The sequence below is a fragment of the Filicampus tigris genome, chromosome 17, assembly GCF_054856515.1.
Source record: "Filicampus tigris isolate MCC_2025a chromosome 17, RoL_Ftig_1.0, whole genome shotgun sequence".
Taxonomy (NCBI): domain Eukaryota; kingdom Metazoa; phylum Chordata; class Actinopteri; order Syngnathiformes; family Syngnathidae; genus Filicampus; species Filicampus tigris.
Window position 1 is genome coordinate 13,443,997 of NC_141233.1, and position 26,985 is coordinate 13,470,981.

General features: G+C 42.6%; 1 protein-coding gene across 4 annotated transcripts; it reads right to left on the reverse strand.

Moving 5' to 3' along the window:
- Positions 1–1,945: 1,945 nt before the first annotated feature.
- LOC147133467 (voltage-gated potassium channel subunit beta-2) lies at positions 1,946–26,663 on the reverse strand. 4 transcript variants are annotated; one of them, XM_086013034.1, is made up of 14 exons: positions 26,013–26,661; positions 8,419–8,462; positions 8,296–8,333; positions 8,042–8,121; positions 7,735–7,779; positions 7,261–7,305; positions 7,097–7,140; positions 5,848–5,934; positions 5,678–5,763; positions 5,467–5,587; positions 5,288–5,382; positions 5,001–5,121; positions 4,650–4,738; positions 1,946–3,653 (listed from the first exon to the last, which is right to left on the reverse strand). In XM_086013034.1, the coding sequence occupies exons 1-14, from the start codon at positions 26,312–26,314 to the stop codon at positions 3,564–3,566; spliced, it is 1,287 nt and encodes a 428-aa protein (XP_085869160.1). In that variant the 5' UTR covers positions 26,315–26,661; the 3' UTR covers positions 1,946–3,563. The 4 variants fall into 4 exon arrangements, with proteins under 4 accessions (XP_085869160.1, XP_085869158.1, XP_085869157.1 ...); XM_086013032.1 differs by lacking the exon at positions 26,013–26,661 and adding an exon at positions 21,970–23,292; XM_086013031.1 differs by having other exon boundaries at positions 5,678–5,934; positions 26,013–26,663.
- Between the last annotated feature and the right edge of the window lie 322 nt (positions 26,664–26,985).

Sequence of the window (26,985 nt, forward strand, 5' to 3'; positions counted from 1 at the left end):
ATAAAGCTGCTAAACTGGAAATATCTTCCCTTGGGTTATGTCTCTCAAGTAAACTAAATATCATCGACAAAAAACTCTTTGGCTTTGTGAACGAATCACCGCCAATGTCTTCGAAGAATGTTAAATCAAACGTACTTCAACTTCAGCGCATAAATGCAAAATGGCGACCGGCTTCGGCTCTTCATCCCAATCTGTTGGGTCAAAACAATGAACCCAATTTGGGGTGAAAGTAACCCAATCTGCTAGGTTTGGAAAACAACCCAGCATTTTTTGAGCGTTGAGAAAGGGGAAGTCAACATATTTTTTTCAAGAATATGTTCCCAGCAGGCCCACTAGTTGAAACACGGCATTCTGATTAATTTTTGCGTTTGTGGAATATAAATTAAGCAGCAAAATGCGCTCGTTTTTAGCCATCTCTGGAGGCGGCAGATTTTGTCTTCTGTCGACTGAAAATGACATCACAACCGCTCACAACGACCAATCACAGCTGACCTGTTTTCGGAATCTGAGCCGCGATTGGTCGTTGTGAGCAGTTATGATGTCATTTTCAGTCGACAGAAGACAAAATGGCCGCCCCCAGAGATAGCTAAAAACGAGCAAATTAACTCTTATTAAACTCAATATTTATCAGAATGCCCTGTTTCAACCAGTGGGCTTGCATAGAACATATTCTTGAAAAAAAATGTTTCTGTTGACTTCCGCTTGAAACAAATCTGACTTTCCTTCTTCCTTGACAATTGATCACTTGTACCATTTGAATTCCTCAGCAGCAAAGCAAAGCTTATGAGCTGTCATGTGCAAAATCACGCAATGGATTTTCACTTTAGCTTGCCTTGTGCCTTGTCCAATGTCATTCTGAGGATAAATTAAAGACAGTGAAACGCATGTTTGGCGAAATTCAGGATGAAATGTGTACTCGTGACTTGACTCAAACGAATGGCTAAATAGCAGAAATGTGAAGACATTGACAATGACACACAGAGAGAACAAAGGTGACGAAAATTGCTAAGCTACACACATAGTACTACACTTTATTAGAGATGGGGCTGTTTATTCCCTGTTTGTTATCATTTTTTTCCCGATCAGAACCTTCCCAGATTGGATGACTCACATTATGACTCACGTTTATTTTGATTTGATTTTATGTCCGCGCAGTGTTTTTGGTGACAATTCTTTAGCACATATGCTAATCTGTATCACAGAGTGACTGTAAAAACACCCACGCACACCCACACACTTGTCATCTTTGCTCTGATGATATTCAGTGAGGCTCACCAGTTTGGGCGGAACAGATGTTTGCTGTTGATGTGGCAAATGTCTCTGCAATCGTTGCTCTTTTTTTAAATTTCCTATCGCTGGACACGCCGCTGTTCCAACCAGTTAAATATGAAGCATGCGCGAACATCTGTTCAGTCTCACGGTAGCCAATCCCAAAAAATTCTGTATAAAATATTCTGCCTTTACAAAGAGTTCATGCGGAGTTTTGAATGTCACTGCCAGAGAGGAATTCATTCGTAGCGGCGTGTTTATTTATTGCTCGATTTGGACACTGTAAAGGAGTCCTAAATGTCATCAACTGGCAATATGTTGATGGATGAGAATGTCATTGTATAACTGAACTTTCTGCAAAGTACACATCCCATTTAAGGTGGGTTGTAGATGATCACTAATTTCCATGTATACACCATGAAAGTGCTCATGTTCTAATAATAAGGTCTGCTGAAATGAAATGTAACTTTCTATCCAACGGCATTAATGATTGTAGAAGAGAAAAATGTCTTAACTTCAAGTACCATTACAAACAATCTCCTCAGATGGACAACTATGAATTAAGTGGGATATACAGTAATTATAAGCTAAGACGTACGTGCGCATGAACCCCCAACTTTTTGATCGTGTTATAAAAAGACTCACACAAAAAAAAAACCAACAACAAAGAGAGAAGGAGCCTTTAAATCATGTAATGTGCTTTCCTTTAGACGCAGCAACAGACACGTTACATTCGGCATGTTCAGCATGTATTGTTGCCCCTCTTTGCACTTTCTCTTTGTTGCAAGACAGTAAAATAGAAGTTATGCAGGCAAAGTTTACATTTTCTCATAGTTTGGATTGAATAGTTCATGTAGACTGGACGCAACACTCAGTCGGACTGTACATGGTCACAGAGTAACAGAGGGCGACGCCTTCGCGATTCCTAAACGAGCCCCTTTGCCTTGCTTGCCACATGGATAGGCCTATATACACTTGAATTGTGTGCCAACCTAAACAAGTCATCATAACACTCTCCACCCAAGAGTCCCGATGGTGGGTAATGACAAAAGGAACACAACCCTCACTCTACATATAGGTCATAAAAAAATAAAAGGAAAAGGCATGGAAACGAGAGTAGTAAATGCTCAGAACGAGGAAACATAAACAGAAATTCCCAGAGAGATGATTAAAGAAGCAATAAAAGGCTACCATAAAAAAAAAAATAAAAAAAAATAGCATACATTTGCTAAATTTCACCCCATGTGACCTGTACTCTAAATGTCTTCAACAAATCATTTCAAGCTTTAGCTCTTTGATCCTTTGCCGTGAAGTCCGGCCTTCAAGGCTACTGCAAATCTACATACACCGATAAAAGCCATGCCATATTTGACAACCTGTTGGTGGGGCTTTTCTCTCTTAAAGGGACATGCGCACAGTTGAGGAACAGATGAGGCAAAAAAAAAAAAAAAAAAAAAAGACACTGCCAAGAGAGCAGCAGGGTTGGAAAATGTACGTAGACGGTGACCACGCTTTAACCCCATTAACGTAATGCATAAAAATACACATGATAATCCAAAGACTTCAATCTTTCCGCTACTTTTTGAAACGCATTCATTATCATTAAGAGCAGTAATTCTCAGCCAAACTTTGTAAACTATAATCTCGCGCTCTTAGTGCATTTTTCGTACCTCTTGAGTAATCTGCCTATTTCTAAAAAGCATGTGATGTAATCTTCCTCTTTTTTTTTTAACCTCACAAGTGATCCACTGTGCCCAATTTGGTAAAACAGTGACTCCTTGCCGGACCAGTCGCATGCACACTGGGGGGAAAGTTAGGCACGACACATTTGAACCAACCTCTGCCCCCTCTTGATGCTTCTTCTGCTGCTGGGCGCACAGTTGAGACCGTATAGATGCAGCCTGAGGGAAGCCGGAGATTCCCATGTACAGCGAACGCACCACCGACTCAGCCAGTTTGCATTTTAGCACAGAGGCGGTGTCGTCGTCTTCCCCTTTTCTCATTCAAAGTCTTATTTGCTTTTTGCAACCATTCGCTATATCCTTTGACCTCCTCTACAGTAGACATAATTTTCTAGTCAGTGAGTGTTAATATGACCTGTTTTGTTCTGATTAACAACTGCAAGATTTTTTTTTCCCATACATGATACAATGTATTGCGCACAATGGTTTATGCGCTCATTCTGGTAGCATAATGTTGCTGAGGACATGCAAGTTGTTGAGTATACGGCAGAGAAAAAGCAAAGTCTTTTTGTCTTCTTGGTCGTTCTTTTCGCTTTTGCTCGTGGGCCACGTTCAAGCGCGAGACTCCTTCTTTGAGTGCGGCTTGTTTCCCAGCACGGCGTCCATCTCCGTCACTGTTTGGGGGGTCATTTGGGATAAAATCTGTAAAGGAGGAATAGGGGAATGAAATGCTGGCCGCATAGTAACTTAACTACAATGGGGTGAATTCAGAAGATGATCAAAATGTGCAAATGTGAAAATTCCGTTCAGTGAATAGCCAAAGCACGGTAAACAAAGTATGGTCCGTGGGCCACTTGCGGCCCACTTAATTCTTAAATCCGGCCCGCTTTACATCAGAGTCCTGTAATATTTGTTGCATGAATGTAGCCATTTTGTCCCCCCTAGAATTGATTAATCAAAATGTTCATTTTGGGTTAGGGTTATTTTCATTTATTTACCTAAAAATAATTTACTTAAATATTTTTTTATAAAAATTATTATAATGATAAAATAAACAACGTTTTTAATGAAGTTTATGCACAATTTGCACATTAATCAATATATATCAAGTGATGTTTGCACCACATTTAGCAGAAAGCTCATTTCCCTCTGCAACCTAACAAGATAAAATCAAACCCCAAAAACATAATACTCCAAATTCGTGTATACAGCAACTAATATAAACTCTTAAAATATGAAAAATTGCAACACAGACTCAGAAAATATTAAGAAATGTAAAACTCCAATAAATACATTATTTCCAAATCACATTCCCGAATGTTCTGGCCCAGCTGTCTGTTTAAAAATCGCATGAGTATCTTGACCACAAAAGTCTGCCAACCCCTGATCTGAAGCATTGACTCGACAAGTATTTCTTATGCTAAATGTCAACAAATAAGCCAAAAAGGATGAATACTGTAACTTGACTGTGCATTAAGACCTGTTTCCATCGAGCAGTACAGTTCAGTTGAGTTATATTTGCATTTCAAAAGTTCATAAGGCTACCAAAATAGCTGCTGTTTACTGTTGTACGATACCTAAAGGTGGAGTGAGACATACCGAGACCGTCTATTGAAAACCAGATCGTTGGTGTAAACATAACCACATCCAGTGAACTTAAATTTATCCGATTGACGTGAAGAAAAAAAACACCTTTACCCGCAGTGCGCCCAGGTTCTCCAGTAGCTGGTCTGTGTTTGAAACACCCAGAAGCACTGAGCTGACTCCTTCACTGCGAAGACACCATGCTGAGGGCGAAAACAGTTTAGAAAGTTAAATGCAAAGAGAATCACATGGAATACATGCTTATGTTGTTCAATGACCAAAATATCTTTCAAAAAAAAAAAAAATCCACAGAAACCAAACCTCTTGACTGTGAGACAGGCCACAAAATTTGGGCAATTTTTTGATGTTGTCTTTTTAAACTCTCCATAGCAACGGATTAGAGTTGTGCTATTTTACTTTTTATTTATTTTTTTAAATATCTGTGAAGTGTTGTCTGGGCGATACCGATGGCCAACTGTGCGGCGGTGCATCCCAGCCTGTCTGCCAGTAGGTGGAGCTCCTTGATTTTAGCCAGCTGCCTGCGCCCCTCCTCACTGTTCACTCGCTCCCTCAGCCACTGGTAGCCCTTTATCCGCAGCCAAATGGAAGAGGGTGGGGGGTGGGGGGGGGGTGCTGATGTGAGTGTGCGAAAGTGCTTCTCTACTGATTTCGCACTAAAAAACACCCCGCTGATTGGGTGGGGAATTACACTGAGAAAAATCCCACAGGAAGGCCGGTTAAATCAAACTGACCTTCATTGCTGCTCTGGAGCACTCTGGTACTCCATCGCTGTACTTTCCAGTGATTAATCCACACGCCAGCGGTGACCAGGTCATTGCTCCGACACCTGAAAGAAACCAGTTGTCTTTTTCCTATTCAACAATTAAGCAGAGGTGATCTACTGGAATCTAACTATTGGATGAATCTGTACCAATCTTGTGGTAGAGCTCGGGGAGCTGCACCTCGACTTTATCCCTCTGGAAGTAGTGATACTCTGCCTGCTCGCACACAGGTGGTATCAAGTTGAACTGGCGGGCTACCGAGTAAGCTTCCTAATGCGGGAAAGAGTTGGAAAAAGATGGTTATCCATCTGTATTCACAAAGTGAAAGCGGGACAATGGCAAGCAATGATCGAAGGTCACCATGATTTCCATGGCGCTCCAGCGTGAGGTGCCCCAGTACATGGCCATGCCCTGGTTTATGACAAACGTCATGGCCCGCACTATCTCTGTGGATGGCAGTTTAGAATGCCGGATTGAATACCTGACTCTACTTGAATACCACACGTGATCGTAGGCATGTCCACGCTTACCTTCCATTGGACTGTTGACATCATTTCTGTTGGCAAAAACAATGTCCACATAATCGAGTTGGAGTCTTGATAAAGATCCTCTTAAACCTGCCATGGATAAGAGACGTTATACGATATAACGATGTATGAAACATTGCAGCATGATGCAATGTGATGATATGATGTGATATAAAACAGTACCAAAATACAATGTAAATGGACACAATACCGCGTGAAACGATACCATATATTGTGTTACGATACGGCGCAATATCATACAATGGATTATGATACTAATAAAATGATACAAACCCTACATCCAGTACAATATGATCATACGATACGGTAACAAAGCCCAAACTTTTTTTTTTTTTTTTTTTTTATTAATTAGAAAAAATATGACGCAACCACTACAAAATAGACGCACAAAATTAAACATGCAGTATCAAATACTTCCCTATTGCTGAAAATGGTCTTATTAGCATATTAGCCTGCTTGGTTCAGTTGTTCGCAAATATTGTCGCATATTTCAGAAGGACACGAGTGTCTTACAGCAATTTGCATGGCAGTTGCCAAGTTATTTAAAAAAAAAAAAAAAAAAAACGACAAATGTCAGACTCATGATGACGCCAGAGGAAAAGTCTTATTTGACATTTGAATTCAGTCGTACAACTCGTGAAAGGAACATAAAAAAAAATAATAATAAAAATAAACCAACTTCTGAGTCAGAAACAATTTTAACAATGCAGTACTGCTGGGTCGGAAACAAATCTGTTTTTAGAAGGGATATGTCGACTTAAAGCCCATCTGTTATGTATTCTTGTCAAATGTCATGGGTCAATCCTGCGTTCCAACCTCGTGCGTGTGTCATCATTTTTGTCCACATTTTAGTGACAGGCCTGACGCCGACTAAAAGCTCAAGTATGAGCGCCGTCCCGGCGTGCCGTGCAAACGTTAAAAGCTGCACAAACTTGACCTGTGTTACGTAACGGCCTCAAATCGAAAGGCTTGTGACAATGACGCCCAGTCAAATCCTCATTTAATTGGACAGCCCAAGGCCATGCTACACAGTATGCGCTAAACAAACAAAAGTAGCCTTCTTTAGGATTACGTTGTGCGGGAAGAGACGATTAGACGGCTGGAAAAACAATGATCCCGAGTTGGATTTTCCATGGGAGCTTCATCGTATTCTTTTGTTCCCTCAGCTGACCCTGAGTCACTAATTCACACCAGATAGTTTCATCCAAAAAGCAATGGGATGATGCTTTACCTTCAATAATGTGCTTTCTGGAGAGCCCTCTCTCTGTTTCTGCTCTGTGAAATGACAAAAGTACACTCGGATTATCCCGATCTGAGCACAGCTAAAAAGGGAACAACATCCTGATTTGAAATTATAGTAATACTGTACTGGAAAAATATCTCTGAAATACTTACTGGCCTCCCCAGTAGATCTTTGTCGTAATGACAAAACTTGAGCGTCTATTAGGAAATAGGAATTATTGATTATTTGGTTTAAAAACAATATTTGCCCAACGTACAATATAATACATGAAATACAATCTTTTTGTTGTTGTTTCCATATAGCTTAACAAAGTCATCGAGACATTCGAAAGAGTGATCCCGACAACGGTGGCGCTTGACCATCGAAAATATGCAGCAAATGTTTTAAAGTGGACATAGTATGCAAAATTGACCTTTTTGTAAGTGATAAAATAGAAATACACTTTGTATATGTACTGTAGGTCTGTATTACGCTGCCCCTGGTGGCCAAGGCGAGTATGGTCACAGAACGAATTCAACTCGTACGCCAAGGCACCACTGTGAAGTATTTGCTTTGTAGCAAGCCACAAGGACACAAAGAATGTATTTCACATGTAGTAGTGGGATTAATAAGTAGTAGTAAGTGACCTCCATCCTTTCTTCTTGATTATGTTTCCCAGGGTGATCTCTGCTCTGTGGAGAGACACATTAAGGCTACTTAATTTCATAATGATAATTCACACTGACAAACACACACACACACCTATATAACATGATATATGACTAAAGCGACTGAAGGGAGGTGCATTGTGTGTGTGTGTGTATATATATATATATATATATATATATATATAAACTGTATATACATAAACTATCTATCTATCTATCTATCTATATATATATATATATATATATATATATATATATACAGACTAGCTCATATATGACGTCTGACCTTCCAGAAGCATAAACCTCTGCGGTGTCAAATAGGTTGACCCCGTTCTCATACGCTAAGGTCATCAGGTTCTCTGCCATCTGAGGGAAGAAAATAGAAGTTGAGTCTGAGAGAGGAATGTGATGGATGTGTAGCAACCACTCCAGGCATGACCACACGACAAAAGAATACAGAAGCCGTGGTTATTGATTTTGTAATAATTGTGACCCCCCCCCCCCCCCCCCCAAAAAGGATGTTTGTGAGTAAGGTCTCACCTCATCAGATATTTGTGATCCAAATGTCACCCATGTGCCTGGATGAGAGGAGAGTTATGGATGTGTGTTAAATTTGATGCCATGAGAGAACGATGGGATTTTATTTCACACTTGGGAACTCACCTAAGCCGAGGCAGGAAACGCGGAGACCGGATTTCCCGAGGTTCCTGTGAGGAGACAGAGAAGACACAACCTCTGAAATAAAATATAATTTTAAAGAAGCACCTTTATTGTCACGATCCGCATTGTACGGGCATATATTCAGCAAATGCGCCCTCTGCATTTAACCCTTCACAATATTTATCACAGTAATCGCACTGAAGCAGGGAGCTCAACTTGTTGACAGTTGCACAAATGACTTGAGTGATATATATTGATTGATTGATCAATACACTAATACAGTAAATGCTAACGAGAAGCAAAATAAAAAAAAAACAGGCCATGTCACCATGTATGTCTTTATTTTGAAATCTCATTGCACTCCTGAAAAAAGGAGCGTATGAAGACATACTTTCATTTCCTGGCTGTAGCGTTCGCCATTCTGCTGTTCAGTGATAGTGTCAATTGAGGCCACCAGCAGTTGTGCTTCTGTTTACCGTATTTCGTTACCGTTTGTATAATAAAGCAATTGACTGAGCTGTTTCCCTCCTCCCTTTATCTAAACCACCTGTTCTGGATGATTAAAATTTGTACTAACTAGTGTTGGGCTATATTCAGTTAGCGAACATTGTGTACCGACGATGTGCAGTTTAGTCACTGTACTGTACTGTACAATTTAACAATTCCACGAGGCACGGATCCCGCAATAAGTGAGACTCAACATTAGCGAGGGATGACTGTACTTCGATATTTGCATGCCACAATTATCCATGACTTGTGCTTACAAATTCAATTTGTTGTTAACATGCGTTGACTGTACTTTGATATTGTTTTCACCATCATAAAGCCCTCCGAGGGGAACCAACAACTACTGCCATGAATGATACGTGACGCAATACAAAATGATATGCTAGGGTGTCAAAATGATACAATATAACGGGATTCAAAGTTATACCGCGAATTCATCTTCCCAAGTGAATGAAAAGTAAATCACGTTAGCGTGTACCGGTACATATGAATGCTTGCTTCCGCCGTGCTGTTCCAGTGCCAGTGTGCCTGTGGTTAAAATGTGTCTAATTGTTGCGAGAACAGTTGACCTTCTGCCGTTCATATGTTAACAGCTCACAGTCGTGGTCCGTTTCAGCAAAATAGCCGCGAGGAAGCCAGCTCAGATGGAGTCCGAGCCAAAAGCCCAGAGCCTCGGGTCTGAGCGCTAAATGGCCCAAAATGTACCAGCAGGAGCTGAGGAGATATTTATTACCCAACATGCCACATTAGATTACCCAGGCGGCAGAGTTTTAAAGGGCAAAAAAGAGCTGCTTGTGACTACGGGAGCATGTACGGATAAAATGGCTAGATGCGGGATCCCCTCCTGCATGTGTGCTCTCCTAAATCCTAATTAGAGACAAGTAAAAGGGTGGGAGAGGAGCATCAGAACTGCAGAGCTACTAGCTGCTCGCTGTCTTTTCATTGCCAGTGCTCCCCCCCCCCCCCAATCCCCACCCATTACACTGCCTGTCTGCCTGCCTGTGTACGCCACAAATAACCAAATGCAGGAAGACAGTCTGTCAGAGCATTTAGACTCAGCCCAGCGAGCCCTGCTTTTATTTTCTCTGCTCTATTTTTAATGCCTGACCCTTGAGCTATTTTTAGATTTCTGTACATGTAAGCGTTTGTGTCCTGCTGTGCGGGTGTGTGTGCGAGCGTGCGTACACGCGCTGCAGTGTATGCGGCGTGTGGGTGTGAAATGCTCATTGTTTAGACTCTGTCAAAATAGCACACTCCAGCAGGGTCAGGATTGCTTGGCTGCAGGGAGGAGGATGCAAGGAAAAGGCAAGTGGGCTCGACTAAAGCCGATTCCTGGGATGCAAAGCCGACTCTCCAGCACGGCTTCCCAACCGACTGACAGCATGACTCCTCTGAGACCAGCAGGCAGCACACTCACTTTGAACATTGGCGATATCATATATGAGGCACATTGGATTTCTAAAGCCTTTCTCTGATCACACATCTAAATTGTTTTCATTTGCTTTGTCTATTAATGATTGTGATAGCTAGCTAGCTAGCTAGATAGCTAGATAGATACATAGATAGATAGATAGATAGATAGATAGATAGATAGTCACCCAGCTAGCTAGCTTGCTATGGCTAGCTATGGCTAGCTATGGCTAGCTAGCTGCAGGCCTAAACACTATCAGAAGGACTGACCTACATTTACAAGCTAAATTCAAATATTTGTTCCATGAAACTGTCATGATTGAGTCCCAACGGTCTATCGTCTTTATTTGGCATTATATTCTTGGCTGCAGTGCTTCCACTTGTGTGCTGTATGTGGATGTAAGATTTGTTTATTTTTTTTTCTGTCCAATCAGATTCTCTCTGTGGCGCCAAGTCAGTCACAGTGAGACTTCAGAATCAGTAGTACTGGCGGATGTAACTAAAAGCTATCAGCAATGGGACGACTTATCCAATCGGATTTCAAATTCATCCTCACAGGGTCCCGGCGCTGGCCCTCAATTGGGGGAATATTGATCCTAAATTGTGTTTTGTGTAGTTTTGATGGTTTATATGATTGCGACGTACATTATATCTAGAGATGGATTAAGGCAGTAAATCCCCACTGAAGGTACCGAATGCACTGTGTGAAATGTGGCTAATCATAAAGGTAATTTCAGAGCTACCAAGTGTTGTTGTATTCGTGGGTAAGAATTTATTTTTCAAGTGGATGACACACCGTAGTAATTGGGATTGGTGTGTATTAGAGCCAAGGTCACTAACTGGGCATACTATGGACTAGTATGATATCTGCAAGGATATATTCGTACATGAAATAGGCTTCAAACACGCAACATCCTGGCATTAAATGCATGCGCCACATGTACAGTGCACCAGTATATACACTTAAAAAAAACAAACGAAAACTCAATGGAGTTTATCAGTGTTTCTCTTCCATCTGCACCCTCCCGCACTGAGCCCAACTCCACAGCTCTCTGCAGTGCTGCAGTCTGCTTATTTACTATCACTGAGTGCAGAGAGCACATGCTCGCTCTTGGCTTTCGCCGACAACCTGCCCCTCACGTTCCTCACACTACCCAACAAACACGCAGCCCAAGACATAAGTCCGCCGACATGCCATTTCATCTGACTGAGGCCCTTTGGCAAAATCCATTATCTGCCGCGCAAGCACGGCGGGCGGCCGCTCGATTGCGTCGACGGGCCCGTTCACGCTCGACGGCGACGGAGCTGCAACACGGGCGCACATCTGCATATGGCTGCGGCATGAATGCACGCATGAGCGGCGCACGCAGATGCTGTTCCGGCGTTCGTAAGAAGCGGCGCTTGCTAACTTCGGTATTCTCCTTTCTGTCGCACAATAACTCACAAAGCCCAGACAAGGTGATTGGACGGGACTCGGTTGTTATGATACATTATTCATGGCGCGGGGCAGGAAGGCACACAGGTGCTCTGTCATGGTGTAGTCAGCATTTTAACCTGTGCTGACACCTCCAGTTAGCGCGCACCCGCGGCGGCAGCGAGACAATACGTGCAGATGGTCTCGAGCACTTGATGGATATTTTGCGCCGTGCAGTTGTCTTCGGAAGGCACACTCATGCTGAGCAGGCTGTTCTCCACAGGGAAGCACACCTTAGATATTATTAATAACACTCACGCCAATGTGCGTGTGTGTGTGTGTGTGTGTGTGTATGCAGGTTTGCTTGAATGTGAATTTTTCCTATGCAAATTGGTGGCAAGATTTTAGACTGTCCGCATGTTTTTAACGATGCCCCGAGGCTGTTGGCCATGAAAGGAATCTACAGGGTGCCTTAAGTCTGGACACATACTGTTGGCAAAAATGCTTATTTTCGAGAAATGACATTTTGAAGAGCATTTTTTTTTTCAATTATAAGAAAGAACACAGAATGTGTTTCTAAGGAATTGCTAGATTCATGTGCACTTGATGCGAAAACGCGGCAGTGTGTCAAGACTTAAGGGACACCTTATACTTAACAACAGAATACATTTTTGGACCGCAAATGTACCAAGAATATTTATCTCTTCTTATCCACCTCCTCCAAAATATAAAAAAAATAGTACTTTATAATGTTGTAATTTATAAAAACGTACAGGAATGGCATAATTAAATACAATGTCAAGAATAACATAGTTGTCACTCTTTGCAGAGGATAAAGAATATATGCCAGCGAGTGTTGTTCCAGTATACCGTATTATCTGTCTACATGTGTTGCTCCACCGTGAAGGGACTTTTTAAGAGGTGGCCTGTATTGATGCAAATGCTTTTGTAAGGATTGAGTTCATCATGCTGAAGTACTTCCGTGTTACGATGAGAATGCAACTGCTTCACATTTGCAGTTTCTATTTATGTCTTTTATTCGTGGCTCCTATAAATAATGCACCGCAGTTAGAGGCAGAACAAATTTTTCCCGATACAGAAGTTTCCGCACCGTCACTTGAGATAGCTGCCCTTGCCCTTGTTTAGCCCAAGCAGAGATTCCCAAACGCCCTTGCAAAATTACGTCGATTAAATTTGCAATTGCTGCAGAAATATCTTGCTGAAAGGTGAAATAGTTCATTAATAAATACATTTCTACTTTGTTTATCATATTGTTGTTATACTGCATCTAATAAGTTACTATTTCTTGCTGAGTAAATGCACGAATAATTTACTCAAAATTTTTTTCTTAGACCATTGTATAGTGTTCCTTTTTTTTCACGTATTAATTTTAATCCCTGGTCATCATGGACTCTTAAAGCTGAAATCAACGCAAACATTTTTTTTTTCAAGAATATGTTTTATGCAAGCCCACCAGTTGAAACAGGGCATTCTGATAAATATTGCGTTTGTGGAATAAGTGTTAATCTACTCGTTTTTAGCCATCTCTGGGGGCGGCCATTTTGTCTTCTCTTGCCCGACAATGACATCACAACTGCTCACATTTGTCGTTGTGAGCAGTTGTGATGTCATTTTCAGTCGACAGAAGACAAAATGGCTGCCCCCGGAGATGGCTAAAAAACGAGTGCATTTTACTGCTTAATTTATATACACTTATTCCACAAACGCAAATTTAATCAGAATGCCGTGTTTCAACTAGCGGGCCTGCTGGGAACATATTCTTGAAAACAATATGTTTGGGTTGACTTCCCCTTTAGCAATTTTCATATTTTCATTCATTTGTTTTGGCGGAAGCCTTTTAAGTGTTTCTCACTTAAACTCTAGCGTGTGACAGAAGTAGTTCTTGTCAGTGCTCTGCTTCTCACCTCAGCTATTATTAATGAGCCGTGCTAAACAATAAAATCATTGTGTAACGGGACGTCTTTTGTTCAGATATTAAAACAGTTAAGAAAGTGGGTCTGTCCTAATTAAAGAAACTGTGCACATGCTGCGAGAGAACTGAATGGGGGGAAAAAAACTGCTCCGTCTCTCTCATACAGCTTTATTAGCGGTCACGACCCTCCTATTAAAATGCACGTAATGAAGTGGAGCAGCTCCAGTTGATATTAAAGTAGTGAACCACTTTATGACGGTTGGAAAGGTCCCAGGAGACACGGTCATGGACAAAGGCACACATATAATTCCTACGTCAGAAACATAATGATGGTTTTCAAAGGTTTTTATTTTACTAGAGTACGATTAAAAGTGGTTTGAAGACCCAGTAATGTAAATTCAGTTTCCAAATACATTATACGTGTTTGAAGATAGTTGCTGAAAATATGCAAAGACTGATAAATGAATTGTGTAAATCTCAGCCCTGGCCCCTCCCACGCTATATAAGTGATTGGGCTTTCAACCGCATCAATTGTTATCTGATGCAATGGCACGACGCGCGGTTAGCTAGCTTGCTAGGCCTACACGCGAAAAATACATCTTCCCTTGAAATAATCTGCCGGTGTGGCCGCTTTAGAGCGCCTCATTGCCGACTGAGAGTGCACGCATGTCAAGCAGTGGGAGGAGGCGTGAGAAGGGGGAGAAATAAATTTTTAAAAGTCAGACTTGCCAATGTGGACCGGCGGCTTGGGGCTGACTTTGAAGCCTCATTTTAATATGCCGGGTTATTTTTATTTTTAAGCATTCAAAAACAGCAGGGTTGCTAATTCTTCTCTGCGCTATGTCAGATTTAAAAGCCATATTTATTTTTGACTTTACTAGGACTTTGAAATGTGTATTTTGGTCCAGAGTTAGCCTAATAATGAGATGAGATATATGGGAAGGTCAGTGCCACCTGCCAACTTGCTCTACTATGTCTGGACAATAAGCGATGAAGCGGAATATTTGAATGACGGCTCACTTTCCCTGGCCGGCTGCCTCATAAATACTATACCTCATAGGCTTGGACGGCTCAAGGAATTTAACATGATTGAATGCAGTTGTCCACATGTTTGGGCCTATTAGGATGTCAGCTGATGCATTTTTGCGTGATGGAAAGCATATGAGCTGAGCTACTCGCTGTCACAGCGACAAGCTGAAAAAAAGAAAAAAAAAAAGATGCAAATATTCTACCCACGCATCCATTTTCTATATCCGTTTGTCCTCATTAGGGTGGAAAGTGAGTTGGAGCCTAGGTGGGGTGCTAACTGGTCTGATCGCCAGCCAATCGCAGGGCACAAAACAATCACAGGGAGAACAATGTAAATAAACTCCACACTGTAAGGCCAGAACCAAGATACAAGTGAGTGAAAGTGGCCTATAGATGGGTACTATTTTTTTCCCCCTGAAAAAAAAGACGAATGACGGACGACCGAAGAGTACCCAAGCTGCAGACGTATGACGAATAACGGACGCTCAATTTTTTGTAAAATGCCCAGCTCTGGATTTGACAATGATAAATTAAACTTGTATGTAAAGCTAGGTTAGTATAGTTAACAAAAATGAGCAAAATAGCTACAACTAAAATTGAAAAAAACGTTTTCCAAAACAACATAAAATAAAAATGCGTGTTTTTATAAAAAAAAGACAAACCTAACTGAAACTACATTTTATGTTTATACAACTAAAACTAGCTATAATTATTGTAAAAATACTCTTGGATATCATCTTTGTCAATTAATTTCTTACATTTTTTGTCTCGCACTCAACAAATACTCCATGTATATAAAATTAATAATACAGCAAATAAAAACTAAACTAAAACAAAACATTTTCAAAGAAATAAAAAATAACTATAATAAAAAAAATCCCAACCTATTATAACCCTGATCTCAAGGCACGGCTGCATGTGCTTTGGATCAATAAAGTTTGTCAAACACTGGTTAAGATCAACAAACTGAAGCAGTCTAAAGGAGCATAATGAAGGTCATTCAATATGTCCGGGCACCTAATGAAGGGAAAATATGGGCAAAACTTGACAAGGCTGTTGAGGTTGGATGATTTGTTCATGTGCTGCTGAGGGTTGAGCCATTTAAAAATGCACAGTTGAAGTGCACCCCGAGAGAGCAGCAGACTCAATGTCAGCGCACTCACATCGCAATGCTAATTGATGCTAATGCACTGCTCTGTCTAACCACAGCCAGAGTATCGAGTGCTCGGGATCACTTCGGAGCTCGGAAAACATGTTAATTCTAACGCAATGTTGACTTTCAGAAGTTGCTTTGGAGCACTCGCGCATCGCTGGAGCGGAGTTGCTGAAAGCAAGGCCGAGGACAACGTGACACGTCCGAATCTGTGGAAAGATTCATCGGAAGATTTCGGTTTTTCAACTTATTCCAGCCCTGGCAAGAAAAGTAGAATACACAATGGAGCATTTGGGGTAATCAAATGCTGCCATTGTTTGCCAAAACGGGATGAAGATGCATTCCACTGGTCGTGCAGCTCAGTGGATTTTTCACATCCAATCGTGGCAAGTGAAGCTGTGCTGGAAATAATTCTGACCTCCTTCCCTGCTTGTTGTTTCTTCCCCATTAAAGAAAAAAAAATGAGGGCCTGGTTTCCACGGAAACGCCCAATGGGCTAATGAGCGGAGCTCGGGAAGTCGGGTGTCATCCTGCTAGGTGGCGCTCGGCAGCATTCACGCCACAACGCCCCTGGTGCTTCTTGCCGGAACGGTGGCCCGCCCCGGGCGATTCCTGCACATTTCCTGCTCGAGTGGACTGACCCAGTCACGTCGCAACCGTTCATTTCTCCATCACAACAATAATTCATTCATATTACATGTGCATATACAGTACATATACATCAGCTATGCACGGAGTTTGTATCTTGCTGTATTGCTCATGTGAGAGAGCGGGAGCTATTTTTAGCAATATTTTCCAAGGTCTCAATTGGATGTGAGCGACTGTCTATTTGATAGCCGATTTGTGCTAATCTTAGCATGCTTACACCTTTACAGGTCTAAAGATCCTTGTTGCTGTGAGATTTTGGGATTTTGAGATGAATTAGTAATAGAAAATATGCTCATAAATTATTAAACAGTGTATATCTCTTGGGCTTATATCTACTATATTAAGAAATAAATGCTAGTGGTAGCTTGTCGAAGTTGGTCGTCAGAAATGCTAACGGAAGTCCGTTTAAAATGATAAACGGACCGGCCTATAGGTGATTACTATTTGGTCCGGCCGGACAAAATGGCGGATAAACGAACTGCGGAAGGGTACCCTGGCTGGGTAGGAGATAAATGGACCGCAATTTTTTTGTAAAATGCCCAGGTGTGATAAAATCATCTGAATGACCGCCGTGATGTCAAATAACCAGCCGAGTCACTCAAGGCACCACTGTACTATTGACATCCTACCCAGGCAGATAACTAGCTAACTAGCATGGCTAGCATCAGTTCATTTACGCTATTGTGTTACTTTGCTAAACTAAGAAGCACACAGAAGGAGTGAGTTATTATCTGAGGAATAAGTACTTTTACTGCTGTACTACATTTTGATTTCGTTTAGAAAAAAATCAATCGTTTCTTTTCTTTTTACGTTTACTTACCGACCTAAATAGTGCATTCATCTAAGAAAAGCGTTTGAAAGTAATACATTTTAGATTAATATGTGATATTTTTTCTTTTTACCATGCCGTCAGTATCTGCCTAGACATGATTAATCAACAAACTTGAGTTCCAGCAGGGGATAGCATGCAGTAGGTGTTACTGTCACCGAGTGCTACTCAGGTTAATGAGGTGGCCCACGGGGATTAGCAAACATGAGCAAACAGCAGGAACGACAGGTGCCATCTGCAAGGTGTGACTCGTGTCACATCTGTATCACTGAGTCCTAACGTCTGCTACACAAAGTCAGCAGCACAAAGGCTACAGTAGCTGAGCTTTGATTTTCCTCGCCATGCTCTAAAAATGCACAGCACGGACTGCGGCCAGCGTAGGCCTGATAAGCAGCAGCAGCAACGCTTGCGGTGTTGGTGATAAACTAAAGGCTATGCCGGGGGGGGGGTGTTGCCATGGGCAACTGGAGGTGGCCATATGCCGGATCGACAACAGCGCTGGCGATTAGCGACACTTTCTCGAGAATGGCGGAGTGGCGAGACTAATCCAAAAAGTGTGCATGTTGCATGACCGCAATTGGTTGCGTGCTTTGCTCCCCTTTGAAGAGCTCATAAATGAAAAGCAAATGAACTGAAGAAAAGACGCAATTGGTTCAATCAACCTGATTAGCAGGGAAACCGATCATGAGAAGAACCCCTTCCTACTTATTGGATTCTGCAATGACGCAGCGAACAGATGAAGCATCGTATGATAGTATGTGCGCACAAATAGGATTTTTTTTTTTTTTGTACAAACGTATTCCGTGTCTAAACCTCAACACGCTGAAATCCAAAAAGAATATGATGTTGCTCTGTTTTCATACATCATGACTCAGACTTGATGTTGTGTGCTGCAATGTTTTTTTTTTTTCTCTCCGGCCACACAAAAAGCTTTTTCAAGCCTCCAAGATAGGTGCGGATCGTTTTGAGAAACAAACAATTTCTTTGAGGTGGACATTAACAGTAATCTGTGGCAAAAAAAAAAAAGTTTGGTTGTGGATTAAATAAATATGCTCATGTCCAGCAGGGGCTTAAAGTGTATTTTTTCTTTCTGTCTTTTTCCCTCTCTCTGTTTTTTTTTTTTTTTTTACACATACTATATAACGCAAACGCTGCGGGGGCTGAGCTAAATGCACATGTAGACAACCTGCACATTATGTTCCACAATGTTTGTAGGCGACCTCAATGTCACCTGGCGTCACTCTTGCATAAGGATGAGGAAAAACTATTATTTTTCACACAATTTGTCTACATTAAAACGCTCTCCCAATTTTCCAAGGGCCTTCCAAAGTAACAGGTGGTGCTGTAACCCTTCACCCCTCAGGCTATCATAGCCAATCAGAAGGAAAGACATGATAACAATGATAAATTGGGACTCAACAAAGCTCATGGCGACAAGCCAAAAATAATGCTGCTTTTCTAGTCTACAGCCAACCGATTTTCTTCCAAGTTGCTCATGTGTTGTTGTGAGATGTGTAAATGCCAACTTAAGCTTGCGTTGATGCCAGATTTCAGCAATTGAAGAATAAATCATTGCATTGGCTGTTTGTGTCCTCCAAGTCATTCACCAGAATGGAAATGACAAGGAAAAATTTGGCTACAAATTTTCATTAGGGCGCAGGGGCGGAGCCATGGGTGGGCCAGGTCCATTCAGATTGACAGACTGCCCACACGGTGAGATTCATGGAAAAGAAAAATCATTATGAAATAATTTTTTAATTTGCGTTTCGTTTTTTTTTTTGATGTATTGAATGTTAAGAATTGAACATAGCGCATTACAAAAAAACAAAAAACAAAAAACATCCTTTGTGTTTCACATGATCGCGCTTCGTCTCGCGACACTCAGGTTTATTAGCAATCAGACGCCGCCACAGCTGGCAGTTGTTAGCGGCGCCCAGATTGACAGACTGGCCACCCAGTTAGATTCGTGAAAAAAAAAACATCACTATTAAATTATTTTTTAATTAGCGTTTCGCTGTTTATTTTCGTCGCCTCGCGACACTCAAATTCATCAACAATCGGATGGCGCCACAGCTGGTCGCTACGCTAGCGCAGCAGGTGGAGTTTAGCAATGGCAAAAATATTGCATATGAGCCACTTTAAAAAAAAAACCCCAAAAAAACCTTGCATAGAAAATTCGAGTACAGGTCTAGCAGCTGCTGAGGTTGGTCACCACGAGACGTTTATTGCCTCGGGAAATGAAGGAAACACGTCCTTGTCGCCATCCAAGGAGGAGACCTCTTATGCTTGTGCTGCATCTCCCCAACACATTGGGGAAAACATCGCCGATCAAAAGTAACAGTGATTTGAAATCCCTGTGGAACAGCATCCTTGACAGGCAGAAAGAGTTAAACCGGCGATTTAAGAACACGTACGGGATAATGAGAGCATCGGCCTCCTTTGCACCTGCGTCAGCCACTTTTGGTGACAAAGACATTTTCAAGGCACCGTGTGACTTGTATGAGATTGAGGTATCTGATGCTGGATATACTGTGTTCACTCAGCACATGAGAAGGAAAACGAATCGGGACCACTTTCCCACATTGATGGAAATATAGGACAGCTGCCCATCGGACATTTCTCCAAATATCAACAGTCTGTTGAGAGTCATCACAACGCTCCCTTTGACCTCCTGCAGCGTCGAGAGACTTTTCAATGCTTCTAACTCAAAGTCCAGAAGACTCCGCCTTCTGTAATGGTAAGTCAGTGGTTTTACTTTATTCTGGAACATGCATGATTGTGGTAATTCCAGCCCGCCGTGGCATACTTGTGGTTGTCCAAGATGGATCTGACTTTGTTTTATTCGGTTTGTCGTTTTATTTGAGTATACGATGTGTCGGGACAGGAGGATTGTGCTCAGTGAGAGAAATATTCAGGCCCACCCTGATTTTTCCAGGCCCATCCATTAGCCACTTTATGGTTCCATCACTGCCCGCCGTGGCATAATTGTGGTTGTCGAAGGAAGATCTGAACTTTATTTTATTCAGTTTGTCGTTTTTATTTGAATATACGATGTGTCGGGACAGGAGGATTGTGCTCAGAGGGAGAAATATTCAGGCCCACCCTAATTTTTTCTAGGCCCATCCATTAGCCACTTTCTGGCTCCATCACTGCCCGCCGTGGCATAATTGTGGTTGTCGAAGGAAGATCTGAACTTTATTTTATTCAGTTTGTCGTTTTATTTGAATATACGATGTGTCGGGACAGGAGGATTGCGTGAAGTGAGAGAAATAGGCCCACCCTGATTTTTCCAGGCCCACCCATTAGCAACTTTCTGGTTTCCGCCACTGTTCGGGCTGCAGCTATTTAATATTTTGTTATTCTGATATCCCACTGAAAATTCTATCAAATAATGAAGTATTCAAATAAAATGACATTTTCTACTTTAAACCCTGCATAGCAACAAACTGTGTTTTCTTCTCTAGAACCATTAGCGAGTATGAGACGACGAAGTGACATCAGAACGATTTTGCCGCTTAAAACAGCATATTTGAGTAAGCCTGGTTTGTTAAAACATTGATCAGATTGAACTGCAACTGTGTTAGAGTGTCAGCAAAAGTGTGCAGAGTCATTTTGGCCTATTAAACCGCCTTTGAGGAGTAGTCCGACGGCTCTTGCCAGCCTATGTGGCACTCGCTTCGTGGCTAGCCGTTAGCCACTAGACGCTAACGCTGGCAACAGGCGCCGTATGTCAATAGAACGGTAATTAATTCGAGCTTTTTTAGCATCCTTAATTAGTGATTGAACATAATTTCTGGATGACATTGTATTGGTGGCAACAGTTTGTGATGGCAATATAAGACGAATCAAGACAGCTGCCATGCCACCGCGCGCTGCTGGGAACAACTTCAAAATAAAAGCGTTCCGGGGCGAGGCATTGATGTCCATTATTCTCAGGTTAGGTTTGTTTTGAAGTTGGCCTTCTCATCCATAGCATGAATGAGATGAAGACGAGGGGAACGTTGGTGGTGGGAAGTTTTTGGGGGGAGTTGGTGGAGGCAAACAGTTTTTGTCACACTTTTTCTTTCGATTGTACTGCTCATTCTGATATGCACGCTTTGGCCACCGGGGGCGCTACAAGACAGACATACGGTTATATTGTACTGTAGGCTCATCTCCTCTCAAGTTCTCAATATGACAGTAACCAAGTCATTCTTCACAGAGGATAAAGAATACATGCCAGTTAGTATTTGTGTTGTGTCTATGTGTTGCTTAAAGGGTAACAACAACGCCACATAGATGCTAATTGCTAGCTCATGTGCTTATGGAGTTTCCCATTCTTTGTTAGCATTCAGGTAGTAATAGCAAAAAAGAACCGCTTCTTTTTTTGAAGAATATTTACAAATTATATCTGCCGAGTTGAGTCACCTGCCACTATAGAGCTTGCATCAAGTCAAAGCAAAAAAAAAAAAAAATGAGCCGACCGTCGGCTCGTGTCACTCGGACTTGAAAGCACCTCTGTATTGTAAATGTTTGTTGCCGTGGCTCGGTTTGTTATATTATCTGGAGGTCAAAAGGACACGCTGATCAAACCGGATGTGTGTTTCAGCCACCTATGTCCTTATCCTGTCCTCCACCTGTCGCACACTCACCTGTACTTCATACTAGTGTGGCGCCCGATGGCCTCCTTCATGTGCGCGTGGCCCTGAGGGGTCTGGCGTGACCCGGAGCCCTCCCTGGTCTTGACCGACCCTTGGGACGTGTAGTTGCCATTGCGCTCTTGTCCGCTCCCTCCTCCTCCACCGCCGCCTCCTCCGCCACTACCACCTCCTCCGCCGCCACCTCCTCCGCCGCCACCTCCTCCTACTCCTCCGCTGCTGCCTCCCGGGGGCGGAGCGGTACGAAGGCCACAAAGTCGGTCCTCGCTGCGACTTTTGAGGTTGTGCTCGGTGCAGGCGAAGGACACCTGCATCCTGACCCTGGTTTCCGGGGGTTGACTTTAGGAGTCGAACCTTTGACTTCACAAATGTCCACTTGAATCAGTTAGCGCTCGCTCGCTGCTGCTCCACCTGATGGGGTCTCTCTCCGGTGGGCCCAGGTTAAAGATTTTGCCTGAGAGTTCCAGGGGGAGGGGGTGCAGGCAAGTGTCCAGCCTCTAACATGACACATGCAGAGCTGCCGTCTGCTCCGTCTCCTGTCTGCTGATGCAAACCTGACAGAAGGCTTTCTGACTTTTCACAAGATGCATCAGGACTGCAGTCCACTTTCGTTAAAAAAAAAAAAAAAAAAAAAAGCACTAGGATGCTTGCTTGCAGATTTTGGGGGGTGTTCTTAAGGGAGTCCTCACCAGAGGGGCCCACAAATATGAACACAGGCTCCTGGGGCTTGTGTCTCCTCTTCAGCTGAGGTGACTTGTTCCCGCCTTGAGCCGGAGAGCTCGCCGGCGTGCCGCAGCAATGACACACACATCCTCACACTTGGCGTCGAAGTCGAGCATTTTCCTCCCGTCTTCTTTTTGTCGCAAGGTGGCAAAACACGGGCTTACATCAAAAATTCAGTGCATCATCATCGTCATCATCATCATCATCATGCGTGCGGCAGCTGCGCGCAGTTTGATGCAAAGGGGGGGGAAAAAAAAACCCCCAGCAGGCGATCGAGAAAAAGGGCATCAAATCCCACAAATGGATTTTTTTTTTTTTTTAGAATTACCTTCTTCAGTGTGCGGAGCGGCGAACATGCCGGCAGCAGCTGTACGAGCCGTGCGCGGCTCTCCCGCTTCTTCGTCTCGCGCAGAATGGAACGGAGCAAAACGCACTGAGCGTTGTAGAGCTGCAACTCAGCTGCAAAAGGCTCACAGTGAGCGTCATCCCTTCATCGTTATTTTTTACATTTTTTTTTTTTTTTTTGCCCTTCTTGCATTTTCCAGAAGCTCCCCAAAATGTTCTTGACACACGGCGCAACCTATCTCACCCCCCCCCTCGCGCCTCCCGCCCCCCCGCCCCCCTCGCTCTCTCTCCGACTCTCCCATTCATCACACGGGTGAACAAATTTCCTCACATCATGTGTGTGCTGCTTATGCAATGTTGCCTTGTGGCAGAATTGGAAATAAATTACAACCGCGTATCGCATAATGATTTGTGCACATCCCCCGCCCCCTCCCCACATCGCACTTACAGCTCCATACGTATACGTGAAGGCATTTTGTGCAGCTCTGCATCTCATCCACCACCACCACACCCATTTATCTGAATGAGCAGCCATCGCAATTCCACTGCAACATCTGTGCCATCTCTGGGTGTGAGTCAGATGAGTGCATATGCCACATCATCACAACACACATCACACACATTGAATCGCATTAAAAATGACGAGTCACGTCTATGGTACGTGTTCAAAATCTGCACACCACCACCACCACCACCACAACAACAACAAAAAAGCATCCCAGTCTGCAAATAAAATTGCACACATTCATCATTTTCTGCCAGTTTGCTTATATGTCAACTGGAAGCTGGCTTTGGAGCCTTCTGCAGTCCCACAGCAGATTGCATAGCAGCAGAGTGGAACTTTTGTTAAGCTGGTAACTTTCCACTAGAATGAAAACCGCCATGTGTTGTATTAAAAAAAAAAAAAGACTGTCGATTAAAAATATCAGGTGAAAATGCAGGAGTCTTCTCCACACCTCTGCAAATAGGAGCTAAATAAAGCGATGAATCGAAACTACACCCAAAAGTAAAATGGCATTAGTGTGTTTTTAAAACATTTCCCTGACTTCTGCCATTAATAGTTGCTTTTGGCTTGCATCGGAATACAATTCTGAAAAAGATTCCCTGCAGCGCACATGAACTTGAATCCTGAGTTCATTTATCCCTCGCGAAGCTCTGAAAGGGAGGAAAATTGGGTCGTACGTTTCCAAAATTATAGTCAAGCAGGCCCCCGCTACTGTGTCCCTTTCATGCAACCATATTTGATCGATTCGGTAAATTATGTAGGTTATTTTGCAAAGAGCTAAGAATAAAGTGATAGAAGTGCACATCTGTACGGCAGGGAAGGGCCATGATAATACTGCCACCTAGTGACCGTCTTCTCTGATTAAAATTACGGTGCTGTTTAATATTATGTTTTTTTTTTTTTTTTAATGCTGATTGGTTGGGAAACGTCAGACGTGCAGGGTGCATTTTTGGGACAGTGGTGTGTCAATTTTTGATAGCAAGTAGCACCTCAAAAACAATTGGCTTTCAATTAAGTACCAGCACGGTGACAAACATTGAAAAACAGTTGCGTAGTAGGCCAAAGTGTTCAAAATAACAAGGCAGAGTTTTTTTCCCCTAAAAACAGTATTGAATATTTTTGTTAGCCAGTGAAACATTATGCTCAGTTTCAACATTACCACGTAAACAAAAGAAAATTGCCCAGTCATACGCAGAATTAAATGCAGAAATGCATACTATTTTAATAAAAATATTAATAAAATATAATAATAATAATAATAATAATATGAAAATGAAATGCATGTATTTCATAAGTGGCCTATGTGATGATATCAAAAGGTCTCCTCATTCCAACATTGCCAGAATTATTTCTGTAAAAATAAATAAAAAAATAAAAAAATCCCAGAATAGCTTCACTGAGCACTTTAAAGTGAGATGTAAGCGAGCCAGTGAGACAAACAACCGCCTGTCAAAACATGCGTCACTGACCTCCAGTATGACTAAACTCAAATACCAAGCCCCCACCCCCATTGTTGGTGACGCTGCTGACCCTGTCAAGCTTGAGAGCATCTCTGGGAGGTGGGGGTGCGGGGCTTCGGGGGACACAAGAGATCCTCAAAGACGTCAAGACACTTTTATTCAGCTTTGAAATATCATCAAACGGTGTGACGGTTCTTTCTGGGTCAGCGAAGTGACAACCTTCCATTCCATCATTGCTTAAACATGCATGAGCGACAATAGAAAAACTCTTGTCGTTTAATTGATCATCTAAAGGTTTTCAGTATTGATTGATTGATTTTTATAGTATCATCATTTATAGCATCATGCTGTGAGGATTTTTTTAATGTTTGCTGTCGCTGTAGCTTTCAAGGGGGAAAAAAAAAAAAAAATGCCCGAAACTGTCACAATGCAAAAAATTGTGTGTTTTTTTCTTTATTTCTGCGTAGATTCTCAGCCAAGCAGGTCATGGTAATTCCGCAAAGGTTAAATGGAAATGGACTCATCTTGTTTGTTGAATTTGTTGTTGTTGCTCCAAAAAAACAAAAATGATATATGCCATTATGTTTTGGGGTAAACAATATTATTGAATAAATACTGTTCAATAAATACCTCCAATTAAAAATGTATATAATGCATTGTGAGATATTTTTAAAGCAGATCTTTCAGTTCTCACAAGATTGTGCAAGTGTGCCTAAAGTTGTGGCCAGCAATATTAAGTAGCCACCAGAAACTTCTCCCCGTTTATGTGTTTAATAGGTGACTAAAAAAATGCATCGCACAGAATTAACTACAAAGCCGATATTGTCATTGTTGACGCTGACAATGAAACTCGAACTGCCTCGAATATAAATAGAATAGAAGAATAAATAACATAAAAACGATACTAAACAAAAATCATCTTAACAAATGTCCAAGCGGTCGTGTGGAATGAGTTTTGATCATGTTTTAATATAGTAAAGGCAGTTTCAGCGTGTTCTTCTCACCTGTACGACATGGCCGAGCGCTCCGCCTCGCAGTCGGCCAGCGAGAGGCCGCATTCTCGGAGGTAGAGCTCCAGTCGCCGGCGCTCCACCAGCCTGTGCGCCGCCTCCAGGATCTGAGACGCCAGGGCCTCGGAATCCGTCTTGTGCTCCGTGCCGGTCTTGCCGCTCCGGGCTCCGCCGGCCTTGGCCACGATACTCCCCGAGGACGAAGACGCTTTGGGCTTCTTGCTGATGCCGTAGAGATCCTCCACGGAGTATTTCCCTCCCTTGCCTCCTCCGGTGCCCCCGCGGCTGGCGAACATCGTTATCCCGAACCAAAAGGCTGGAACTAATCAGTCTTTAGCTCAATTGTGTCAGCTACTTTAGGCAAAAGCGGCTTGTGAGTTTGGGACAAAACAACGAGGCGGCGCTTCCTTGATGAAGATCGGTGAAGATTGGAGGGTGTCGGGCATCAAAACGTCTGCAGGGGAGCACGCGCGGGCCCTGCGAAACATCAAAAAAAGTCGCGGATTGCTCCTTGCGGCGTCTATGACTAAAATAAAACCAAAGAGCACACCTGTCAGCAACAAACAAACTGCTCGCTCGCGCTGATGTGAGGTGGCTCTTTTGAATTAAAAAAAAAAAAAAAAAAAAAAAAATGGATCGGAATAAAAGCAATCCGCATCTTTCGCTCTTGATCTCTCAAAGGAGGGACACTGGGGGGGATTTGTGCTCAAGCCCCACCGGCTTACATTTGTTCAGATTACCGGGGCGGATGAAGTAACTCCGCTCTCGCTGTAATCTGGAAGAGGCCGGGCTGATGCGGCTCAACGCTCTGACCTTCACCTTAGGAGACAATTTTGCGCAAGAGGGACCCGTTGACGATCTGATACGCATGCCGGCCGAAATACAACCAACGTGGCCGAGTGAATCACCTGACCTGAAAACAATTGAGCATGCGTTTCCCTCGCTCACGACGACGCCGACGGGAAAC